Source organism: Erinaceus europaeus, chromosome 11 (genome assembly GCF_950295315.1).
Source record: "Erinaceus europaeus chromosome 11, mEriEur2.1, whole genome shotgun sequence".
NCBI lineage: Eukaryota > Metazoa > Chordata > Mammalia > Eulipotyphla > Erinaceidae > Erinaceus > Erinaceus europaeus.
The window spans coordinates 5,887,062-5,899,714 of NC_080172.1; the positions used below are offsets into that span (position 1 = coordinate 5,887,062).

General features: G+C 45.5%; 1 protein-coding gene across 1 annotated transcript in view; it reads right to left on the reverse strand.

The window, feature by feature from the left end:
- SERINC5 (serine incorporator 5) overlaps positions 1-12,653 on the reverse strand; it is a 112,891-nt gene that overhangs the window by 57,980 nt on the left and 42,258 nt on the right. The window contains exon 2 of the mRNA XM_016186230.2: positions 4,012-4,179. Within this exon, the coding sequence (XP_016041716.2) occupies positions 4,012-4,179 (168 nt within the window). The remainder of the gene's footprint in view (positions 1-4,011; positions 4,180-12,653) is intronic.

The window sequence follows — 12,653 nt, forward strand, 5'->3', positions numbered from 1 at the left end:
GACTCTGTAAGACGGAACTCGCCCTATGCAGGCAGCATGGTGGAGATCTCTAGGAGCCAAAGTTCTCACGGGAAAAAGGACTTTCTCCAGTGAAAAGAAGCAGGGTGAAGTCTGGTCCAGCATCTCTTTACAGAGCTCTTTCATTCAAACTTAAACACGGGCCACACTCTGAAGCTAAGGCAAATGCAAAGAGAAAGAAAAAAGAAAAAGAACTGAAATGGGGGGGGGGTGCGGGCAGTGAAGCGCTGGGTTAAGCACACATACTACGAAGCCCAAGGGCCTGCACAAGGATCTGGGTTTGAGCCCCCGGCTCCCCATCTGCAGGGGGGATGCTTTACAAGCGACGAAGCAAGTCTGCAGGTGTCTATCTTTCTCTCTCCCTGTCTTCCTCTCCCCTCTCAACCTTTCTCTGTCCTATCCAATATAAATGGGAGAAATAAATAAATAAATAAATAAATAAATAAATAAATAAATAAATGTCGGTGCAGATTTGCAAGGTTAGCACCGAGTCCCAGAGATAACCCTGGAGGCAAAAAAAAAAAAGTAAAGGGAGGGCTGTCCTCATGTTCTTAGCCCACATACCAGAGACCCATGCGTGGCTCTGGCTACAGCTCTGTCCACTGTCCATAAAGGCCAACTATACTGGGCAGGAGGCAATTACTCACTCTTGTCCAGGGCATCACACCCTCCAACATTTCCACAGGGCAACAAAGAGAGGCTGAGAGCTCCAGCAGAAGTCCAGTGTTAGTCCCGACAAGGGGAGCTTTCAACACTTGCCCTCGAGTACTGCCTGAGGATGAGGTCAGACTCTATTCTATAAGCCCAGGAACAAGCTGACTTTGTGACCAGTTGGCTATCCTGGGGGAGGCCCCACAGATGAAAAAGGATTGGTTCTGCCCACAGGGATCTCACTCGCCAAGCAGGAAGCCCAGCCAAACCATTTTAAAGTGAGTACACTCAGAGGCCAGGCACAGAAACATTTACAGGAGCCTCTGGGAGGCTCGGGGATGCCCTTTCCCACCCTCCTTTCCTCCCTCCTCTCTGACCCCAGTCATACTGCACACACAGCACTGGGCCTGCCTCCCCAAGGAGAACCCTATTTCCATGATAGCCTCCTACTCGGGAACGTGTGACGGCTTTCCAACACACCATGGTCCAGCGCTTCAGCTTAGTACTGAAATGGCTGCAAGAGTGGCTCACTTAGCATACCCATGTTTCCCTTCCACTTGCTGGGGTCCTTTGTCCCTCTTCCTGCAACACATTGAGCCCGGCTTCAAAAGCCAGCTCTTACACACCACACTCAGAGCTAGGGACCTCGGCAAGGGATGTGATGGCTCCATGCTGTGGCCTCCTGCTTGTAAAGTAAGGACAGTGACGTGACCCAATGCTCAGTGAGAGGATACAGGAGATAATGCTCAGAACAAAACCCAGCGGGTGCCAAATCACCCAGTACGAGTCTGCTATCCAAATGTCTACTGGTTTTTTTCTAACACAGTCTAAGGGCTCACACAAGTGCCACACCGCCACTCAGCAGTGTCCCAGGATTTGTTTCCTCGTTTGTCTGTCCATTTTTTATTTATTTACTTTAAAAACATCTGTATTTGTTTATTATTGGACAGAGACAAAGAGAAACTGAGGGGGGAGGGGAGATAGAGAAGGGATGAGACAGAAAGACACCTGCAGCCCTGCTTCACCACTCATGAAGCTTTCTCCCCTGCAGTGGGGGGGGACCAGGGGCTTAAACTCTGGTCCTCAAGCACTGCAATGGGAGCACTTAACCAGGTGCACCACTGCCTGGCCCCTCATTTTTCTACTTTAGATTTAGAGGGAGAGACACCGAGAGGAGAGACAGCACAGCTCTGTTCCACCATGCCCCAGACCATGCTGTCTGTCAATGTTGTCTTGTGGTGCCAGGCTTAAAACCCAGGTGTCCACATATGGTAAGGTTTGAGTTCTCTTAAGCGAGCTATCCCCTGACTCTGGAGATGTTTATTATTATTAGCACATTAGTCACCTGTTCCAAAATGACTTTCCTAGCACCGTGTTGGCTCCTTGAACAATCTAGAACAAACAGAAAGGACTGAGACTGACGATTCATGGGGCAGGTGAACTGAATGGTAATCAGATGTTAAGTCATGACAGAGGTGCAGGCAGTGGTGCACCTGATTACTAAGTGCCAGCACTTGCATAAGAGTATAGGGTTCGAGCCTCCAGCAGCCCACCTGCAGGAGGGGATGCTTCAAAAGCAGTGATCTAAGAGTGTCTACATGGAGAAAAAGAGAAATTAAAAAAAAAAAAAAAAAAAAACGGTGCCTCCATCAGCACCACATATCAGCCTGTCTCTGTAAACACTACCCAAAAAGATGGTGGAATCAAGCGCAATGATAACCCACCCTACGTGCCCCCTAAAAAAGGGTAGGAATCAAGTCTGTAAAACTATGCATCTAATCAGGCCCTTTTTTTTCCCATTCATCTTTTTTAATTTTAAGTTTGATTTTATTTTTATGTGTACTGGAGGTAAAACGAGGGCAGAACCTTGATCAGCTGTGGCATATTGACGACCTAAATGGAACCTGAATTTTCGTACATCCAAATCCAACTTGATTTACCAACTAGAAGACTCCTCCCTCTGTCACTGAATCTTTCTCCCTCTTTGTTCTATCTTCTCTCTCTACTTATGAGCAATATTCAGGGTCTTGCTGTTTCTGGCTGACTTTCTTGGGTAGAAAGAGCTAGTCAGAGAGGCAGAGAAAGAATCCACAGCACATAAAAAGCAGTACATTACCCAAGAGAGCTATTTTCCTGTGCTTGGATTTCTATTTGAAATTTTCTTTTAAATTACTAACTAGTTTCAGCTATCTAAAAAAAAAAAAAAAATCCATACTTGCCTATCAATGTTTTTGATTTAATGACATTTAATAGAAACTATTCAGCTTTTCCAAATTTGATTCAAAATTCTAGCTTACTCTGTCATTACAAAGTTATGATAAATCAGAGAAACTATACATCCACAAACTAAGTTATAGCTCATAAATGTAGTTATAAATGATGTGAAAAATGCCTTTAATAAGTATAAATTATACTTGGTTGTTTTTAACGTGTCTTAAATATTTTTAATCTCGTGTACATTTTCTGACACAATATTTGCTTGGCTCAGTATATCAAAATGGAGCTACTGAAATATTTAAATATGTATATAGAATCCTTTTCTAAATCAGGACTTGATAATGCCACTTACTAATTAAATAATTACAGATCAGTGTGCTAGGTACATATGAAAAGCAGAAATGACACAGACAAGTAATGTAGACATAGGCTATCTAAGTTTGTGGTTTATGACTTCTAGAGGATAAAAATATAGTGAATAAATAAATGCCATATTGAATAAAATCTGAATTTCAAACAGTAGTAAAAACTATGGGGCCACTTCTAAGCAAGGCGCTCCTCTGACATAAGCAGCCTCCATCGAAAGTAGAAAGCATCTGCATTGCTAATACCGATCCTGACTTTGCTTCCCACTGGCTTGATTTCTGTGCTGCTCAGAGAGGACCTCAGGGCCCCAGACACAGTAGACCTGTGTTCTACCGCTGAAATACATATCCCAGGTCTGATTCTGAAGGGTTGATTTGTGGGGGCAAGTGGTGGTACACCAGGTTAAGCACACACACACACACTACTAAGCCCAAGGGCCCATGCAATGATCCAGGTTCAAGCCCCTGGCTTCCCACCTGTAGACGGGACGCTTCGCAAGTGGTGAAGCAGTTCTGCAGGTGTCTGTCTCTCTGTCTCTGCCTCTGTCTCTGTCTCTCTCTCCCTCTCTATCTTCCTCTTCTTTCTCAATTTCTCTCTGTCCTAGCCAATAGAATAGAAAAAACAGCCACCAGAAGCAGTGGACTCCTAGTGCCAGCGCCAAGTTCTAGCGCAAACTCTAAGACAAAAACAAAAGCAAAACAAAAGAGTCACTTGTACCCTCACACATCCTAAGTGAAGAGCCCCGAGAGGAAGACTTACGTGCTCCCGCATCGCATGAGCCACCGTGTCGGACATCATGACGCAGCAGAGGACAACGACCAGGATGAAGTAGAGCGCGTACATGCCCCGGGTGCCCCGGGACTGGCGGATCTTGGGGCAGCAGCCGCAGCAGAGGGAGCAGCCAGCAGCCCCACAGCAGCAGGCCAGCTAGAAGAGGAACACACAGACCCTCTTGAATCCACTCCATGATAAGCCCAGCGGCCCACACTCCTGCAGCTTGGTTTTCCAAACTCGTGTCTTTTTCTCTTTTTCTGCTTTGTTGGTTTTGAATTTGTTTTTGAGGTGACCTTGGTTTACGAGCTTCTACGTGTACTAGCAGGACACTTCTCTTATCTCTTCACTACCACCACCATCACCACCACTCCCCACGGCCCCAGTCTCTCTCCCACCAAAGTCCAGCACAGCTTCCCCTCAAAACACCCTGTTAACGTCACTTCTGCACCTTGAATCCTTAGTCTTACGTGGATTTTGCCTCTCTTTCTTGTTTACCCTTCATGACAGAAGCCAGACCTTCCGCCTTCCGCACCCCATAAGGAATTCTGATCCATACTCCCAGGGGAGTGAATGTTAGGGGGAGATGACCAGAGAGCTTTGAGCTCCAATTCCACAGGGCCCAGAGAGAGAAGAGGAAGAAAAGAAAAAGAGAGAAAGAAGGAAACTTGCAAGTAGTAGGTGTGACTTAGAAAGCAGAAGGCAGAACCATAGAAAACTGGGCGGATACATATAAATATAGATCGATAATTATAGAAAAAAGTCAAACCACATGTGTGACCTTGCAGTTTCCAATGGAGAAAGTGGGGACACAGATCTCTGGTGGTGGGAACGGTGTGGAGTTATACCACTGTCATCTCATCATGTTGTAAATCACTGAACATTACATCAACTATCATATTATGTAGATAGGAAATTCCACTAGCACACTCATTGTCTAGCAAAGTTGCATACCCCAACCAAATGGTTAGTGAGTGGAGCATGACTGGGTTTGTTTTTATTTTGGTTTTTTTATTGGTCAATGCAACTGGACTAGACTTGAAACTACTAGATAAGAATCAAGTTTTCAGGCTTGGGTCTGGCGTGATTTCTTTACTCAAAAGACTCTTTTCTAAGAGAAAAGAGAAAACTTTTTCTAACTTTTAGGTCTAAAATAAAATGTCAAGGAAGGCAAGGATTCCAACATGCCCCTCATTCCACACAAGCACAGCCGGCCCCACCATCAGGATCACGGAGCAGAATATAGCACATGTCTCACCAAGGTTACGTCTCCACGGACGCACCCCAGCCAAGCCGAGCCAAGTTTATCTGCGGATTCATTCAGAGTCCAGTCCAGTCAATGGGCTTTGCGTGACAGATGTTCATTCTAAATATTTTCACTGCCCAAAAAGACAACTGAAGAAAGCACAGGGCAAGAGATCATGGTCTTGTTGAAAAACTAGGTTTAGACTTCGTCTGCCTGGATTTGGGACTTGGGTTTTTGACCGACTAGGAATGAATGGACTGTGAGTCTGAAACCTAGTCTTCCCATTTATACAGCAAAGCTGTAACTGTGGTTCTCAGACATCCCCATAGTAGACTAAGTCTGTCCACTCTAACTTACTAATATACCCAGTATTGAGGAGGGATCTCTGGTTAGCAAACAGGGAATTCCACAGGAAGGATTACCATCAACTGCAGATAACCACCAAATCTGCATCTGTTAACCCTGTGATTTATAGAAAAGCCAAAATCCAGCAAATTTAGTTTCTTGGCAATAATGCAAAAGGACATCTGGGACATTGTGTGATTTTAAAACACGCATCCTTCAGAATGCCGGACTGTTAGTAGTAGCTACAAAGAGAACATGTCATAGGCATACAGGTCCAGGGACATAAAGGTCATAGTCAAAAGGATGCTACAGCACATGCTGGAAATACCATGCCCAAGTTATACTTCACTTATTTCATAAAACTGTCGTTGTCTGACTCTGTGACAGTGTAATTTATAATAAGTTAAAGCAGGTCAATTGGGGAAACAGCTCCCTGGCAGAGTTTAGGATTTGTAAGTCTGGGGTTCCCTGCTAGACCACTGGCTCTCCATGTCCCACTGCTGCTCTGACTTCCCTCTCTTGTGCACTAATCCATTTCTCTAGCTCATAGGAAATTAATAAAACTGAAAAATAAATGCTGACTGGAGCCGGGTGGTGGTACATCTGGCTGAGTGCACACATTACAGTACACAAGGATCCCGATCATCAAGCCTTTGGTTGTTTAGGGCTGGGGAAGATAGCTCAGTGGTAAACGCAGGGTTCACAAGCCTGAAGGTACCAGGTTCAATACTCAATGCTGCAGATACCAAAGCTGAGCAGTGCTCTGTTCTTTCACTAAAAATGAATAAATAAATAAACCTGGTCTACGGTACTTTGCTCAAGCAAAGTAACACAGTCAGTATTCCCTTAAAGAATGTGTGTGTGTGTGTGTGTGTGTGAGAGAGAGAGAGAGAGAGAGAGAGAGAGAGAAAGAGGGAGAGAGAGAGACAGAGGCCGGGCGGTGGCACACCTGGTTAAGTGCTCACATTACAGTGCACAAGCCCCTGGTCCTCACCTGCAGGGGGAAAGCTTCATGAGTGGTGAAGCAGGGCTGCAGGTATCTGCCTGTCTCTTTCCCTCTCCATCACCCCCTTCTCAATTCCTCTCTGTCTCTAGCCAATAATAAATAAATAAAAATACTGTTTAAGGAGAGAGAGAGTGGGGGGGGGTATACATTTATATAATGACCACCAACCAGCATCAGTCACCTGCAAAGCGGGATGGAATAGAAGGTGCCTACTTATTGTTCTGCTTCACTTGGGTTTTTGCCATATGATTTATTTTCTTGTGATTCAAATAAACAAGAAACCAAGACTAGCAACTAAGTCTGCAGATGCTGTTATAAACGCATGTGCAAAAGTCCTACAGGCTCATGTAATTTCTTTCTTTCTTTCTTTCTTTCTTTCTTTCTTTCTTTCTTTCTTTCTTTCTTTCTTTCTTTCTTTCTTTTTTCCTCAAGAACCTTCCCCTCCCAGTATACTGACAAAGGAAAATATCAAACACTTTCCCACTATCTAACTTGGGGTGGTTCTCCCAAGAATCGATCCTAACTAAGCATGTTAGGAACAGATCTATCAAACGTGTCTGGACACTGGGGGTGGGGGGGTTAAATTCCAGGCTCTTTTTCAAATCACAAAGCACAATCCCTATGACCCAGATTTCCCACGTGATGTTAACATCAATGGGAATAAACAAAGAATGAGGAAGCAGACAGCACAGCACTGGCGTGCACACACTTCATCTTATTCATAAGGAGTCTCCCCTCTCCTGCCCTCAAGTCTTATTTTCACGGTCCCAACAGGATTAGATATCAAGGTGTTGTTGTTTTTTAAATATTTATTTATTTATTTATTTTTGTTGCCCTTGTTGTTACTGATGTCATTGTTGTTGGATAGACCAGAGAGAAATGGAGAGAGGAGGGGAAGACAGAGAGGGGGAGAGAAAGATAGACACCTGCAGACCTGCTTCACCGCCTGTGAAGCGACTCCCCTGCAGGTGGGGAGCCAGGGGCTCGAACCGGGATCCTTATGCCGGTCCTTGCGCTTTGCGCCACATGCGCTTGACCCGCTGCGCTACCACCCGACTCCTGGATATCAAGTTTTTTTTAAGTGTCTAGGGGAAGGACAGACAAGTGAGAAGAGCCTAAGTCTGGAAAACAAGAGGGTCTGAATTCTAATTCTGCATGACTGTCGCTAAGTCACTTCCCGTTCTCTATTTCATTTTTTTCTCCCTTACCAGAGCACTGCTGAGCTCTGGTTTATGGTGGTGTAGGGGACTGATCCCATGACACTGGAGACTCAGCCATGATAGTCCTTCTGCATAACCGTCATGCTGTCTATCCCCACCCTCATTCTCTGTTCCTCGGCTTTTCTCACTTGTACATTTAAACGGCCTGAGCAGTAAATCCACGGCAGGTAAACAGATTTCATGTGGCATTTGCATTCAACTCCTTGGCCGTGGGTACGTGGGCTGAATGTCTCAGCAAGGAAAATACGATCATCACAGAGGACCACCTGCCAGAAGCATGGTGCTACATGGGCTGTGTTGCTGTCATCCCTGCAAGAGGTAATCCGTCATCCCTCCTGTCGTAAATGCTAAGATGCTGGAAAGTACACTGCGACAGCCCAGCATGCTGAGTCAATCCCAGAGCCAAGAAAGAAGCGAGGAAAGTCAATGAAGAAGAGAAGTAAAAACTTAACAGCGATAAAGGCAAAAGCCCTGGAATCATTCCTCTGTGTTTTCACAAGTCTGTGTTCTTCAAGGTTCTCTTCCGTTCACAGGGAGGGCAGTCTGGCAACCACAGCTCACCGTGTCCCCCAGGCAAGAAATCAAGCCACTACAAGGGTCACTGTCAACTTGGCTCAGGTGTTTTGAGTTTCAACACTTTAATTTTTGGAGTGCATAATCCATCACCAATGGAGGCAGTGTTCACTCAGAAATACTTAATCCTCAAAAGGTCTTGAGACTCAAGTTGGCTGGAGACACCCAAAATGTAAAAGGGAGGGGAGTCGGGCTATGGTAGCGCAGCGGGTTAAGCGCACGTGGCCCCAAAGCACAAGGACCAGAGGAAAGATCCCGGTTCGAGCCCCCGGCTCCCCACCTGCAGAGTCGCTTCACAGGCATTGAAGCAGGTCTGCAGGTGTCTGTCTTTCTCTCCCCCTCTCTGTCTTCCCCTCCTCTCTCCATTTCTCTCTGTCCTAGCCAACAACGATGACATCCATAACTACAACAATAAAACAACAAGGGCAACAAAAGGGAATAAGTAAATAAATAAAAGGTATAATTAAAAATTTTTTTTAAATATATAAAAGGGAGAAGAAGAGAGGGGAAAAAAATTTCAAATATGACACTGTCATCTCCCATCAGGCTCATTTCCTGCCGTGGAAACGCAGTATCCCTGGTGGAACTGAGATGGTATAAAAAAGATTCAGCGGGGGCCAGGCGGTGGCCTACCTGTACCTGGTTAAGCACACATAGAACAAAGCACATAGACCTGGGCAAGGATCCAGGTTCAAGCCCCCAGCTCCCTCCCTGCAGGGGGGGGTCCACCTCACAAGCAATGAAGCAGATCTACAGGTGTCTCTCTTTCTCTCTACCTCCTCCCTCCTCTCTCAATCTCTCTCTGCCCTACCCAATAAAGTGGGGAAAAAATGATCACCAGGAGCAGTGGATTCCTAGTGCCAGCATCGAACAGCAGCGATAACCCTGGAGGCAAAACTAAATAAAATAAATATGGGGGTCGGGCAGTAGTGCAGCGGGTTAAGCGCACATGGTGCAAAGCAAAAGGACCTGAGTAAGGATCCCGGTTCGAGCCCCCGGCTCCCCACCTGCAGGGGAGTCCCTTCACAGGCGGTGAAGCAGGTCTGCAGGTGTCTGTCTTTCTCTCCCCCTCTCTGTCTTTCCCTCCTCTCGCCATTTCTGTCTTATCCAACAACATCCATGACAACAATAATAATAACCACAGCAATAAAACAAGGGAAACAAAGGGGAAATAAATAAATAAAATATATTTAACTCTAATAATCATGACATTGTCCCTTAATAAATGGTGGGGGGAGGGTGCAGCAGTGGGGAAGTTCCTCAAAGCTGAAGCCATCAGGAGTCCCTCACAGTACCTGCATCCATGCCCATACTGAAGGTTCTAATTATAAAGGAAGTAGGAAAAACATTGAAAATATAAAACTGGGTTCAATTACTTTTTTAAGCGCCAGTGTTCTCTATCTACTATATTTAGGTTTGCAAACCTTTCAGGAATCAACAGTCCCAACTCACCGAGTCACTTCCCTTCTCCTTTGAGGCTCTAGGATGGCCCATGAGTCATCTGTGGTCAACAGAAAGGCTATCAACAGATGATTGTATTTTCATAGCAGTGTCCATTTCAATTGTGGACACACACACACACACACACACACACCAACAACACTCTGTAGCTTGTTCTTTTTTTTTTTTTTCTTAATTCTTTTTAAAAATCTATCATTTATTATTGGACAGAGACAGAGAGAATTTAAGAGGGGAGGAGGAGCTAGAGAAGGAGAGAGACAGAGAGACACCTGCAGCCCTTCTTCACCACTCGTGAAGCTTCCCCTTTGTAGGTGGGGACCGGGGGGCTTGAACCTAGGTCCTTGTAAACATACTGTGATATGTGAGCTTAACCTGGTGTGCCACCACCTGGCCCCTTAGCACATTCTTCGTACTACAAGCAAAGAAACAACTTCTCATTGAACGTATATATTGAGTTGTTGGAAAAGTCATGACGCATATTTACACAGGAAAAAAAAAATACATCATGACTTTTCCGACAATCCAACAGAAACCCTTTCCTACCACAGCAAGAAGGCAGTAGGGGTGGTAGTTGGCAATTCTTGCCACTATTCTGCCAGCTGCTGGGTTCTCCTGGAAGCTGCCTGAGAGAGCGCAGTGACTGGAGGGCTTGAAAAGAATGCACAATTCCTCCCCTTGTACATCTAGCACAGCTGCAGGGAGCCCTGAAAGTCACAAAACTACTGTGTAAGGGAGCTGGGTGGTAGTGCAGCGGGTTAAGTGCACAAAACTACTGTGTTTAGAAAAACTCAATGCGTGGTCCGGGAGGTGGCGTAGTGATAAAGCTTTGGACCCTCAAGCAGGAGGTCCTGAGTTCGATCCCCCGGCAACACATGTGCCAGAGTGATGTCTGGTTCTTTCTCTCTCCTCCTATCTTCCTCATTAATAAATAAATAAATAAAATTGTTTAAAAAAAAAACTGAGAAAAACTCAATGTATAGTGCACATGTGTTAGTAAATTAGTTTGGCTTTCAAATTGGATTTCTCCACACAGATGTATACAGTCTTCATCGAACACTGTAGATAGTTCTTAGAGACCGTAACGCTAAGGCTCCCCTCTCCAGAGCCCTGGCCCACTAGGGAAAGACAGAAACTGGCTAAGGGTATCGATCCACCTGCCAAAGCCCATGTCTAGCAGAGAAGCAATTACAGAAGCCAGAACTCCCACCTTCTGCACCTCATAAAGAATTTAACCCATACGTGTATGTATGACCACACACAAAGACCTGGGTTCAAGCTCCCGGTCCCCACCTGCAGGGGGAAAGCTTCACAAGAGGTGAAGCAGGGCTGCAGGTGTCTCTCTGTCTCTCTCTCTATCATTCCCCTCTAAATTTCTGACTGCCTCTGTTCAATAAACAAATAAAGATAATTTAAAAATTGGTTTTAAGAACAGGAAAGCTATCAGGGGAAGGGACTAGATATGGAGTTCTGGTGGTGGGAATTGCACCCCTCCTATCCTATGGTCTTGTCTATATTTCCATTTTATAAATAAAAATTTAAAAAGAAGTTTACTTAATCGACAATAGTTAACAATCTTTTTTTTTCTCGTCTCCAGGGTTATCACTGGGGCTCAGTGCCTATGAATCCACTGCTCCTGGAGGCCATTTTTCCCATTTTGTTGCCTTTGTTGTGGTTATTGCTGTCATTGTTGGATAGGACAGAAAGAAATCGAGAGAGGAGGGGAAGACGGGGATGGCGGGGAGAAAGGTGGACACCTGCAGACCTGCTTTACCGCCCGTGAAGTGACTCTCCTGAAGGTGGGGAGCCGGGGGTTCGAGCCGGGATCCTTGTATGCTTCTTGCACTTTGCACCCTGTACGCTTAACCCGGTGCGCTATCACCCGGCCCCAACTATCATTTCTTATTCTCTGCAAGGCACAACACTGCAGTTTTCTTACATCACCACTATTTGACAGAACTGGGACCAAACCTCAAAGCAGCTAAACCAGCTAAACCAGAAAGCAGAGGAATGGTAGGCAGACACAGGCAGGACTCGGAGGCTGGCTCTCTGCCATTCTGTCTTCTGACTGTGACATGAACAAAACTGGTTGCACGAGGAGGAGGAGGAGGAGGAGGAGGAGGAGGAGGAGGAGGAGGAGAAGGAGGAGAAGGAGTGAAGAGAGGAAGGTGTTTTTCTCTCCTGCCCAGGCCTATACGGAAAGGCAGTCCTCACAGAGGTCTGAAGATGCCCACCCCTTTCCTATGTCCCTCTCCCTCTCCCAGGCACCTCTGGCGTGAGCTAGCTGGATGCCCTAAGCCCTGTCCCAACCAGCCACCTTAAACTCAAGGCTCCCCGCTTCACCGCCAAGCTCTATCCCACATTAAAAACCCTTCTGCTACTTGGACTGGAGTTGGTGTACTGCACCAAAGTCAAAGACTCTGGGTTGGGGAGAGGGTTCAGGTCCTGGAACAGGACGGCAGAGGAGGACCTCGTAGGGGTTGTACTGTTATGTGGAAAACGGAGAAATGCTATGCATGTACAAACTACTGTATTTACTGTCGACTGTAAAACATTAATCCCCCAATAAAGAAATAAAATGATCAAGAAATAAAAATGTAAAAAATAAACCCATGGGAATAACTAGGCTATTAAGCCCATCGACTGGGATTTGCCATATTACATACTCGCCGTGTGCAGTGATAACTTCTGGGAATACTGAAATCAACAGGAGACCTGCTTTTTTTTTTTTTTTTAATAAAGACTTATCTTTTTTATTTTATTGAACAGCGACAGACAGGAA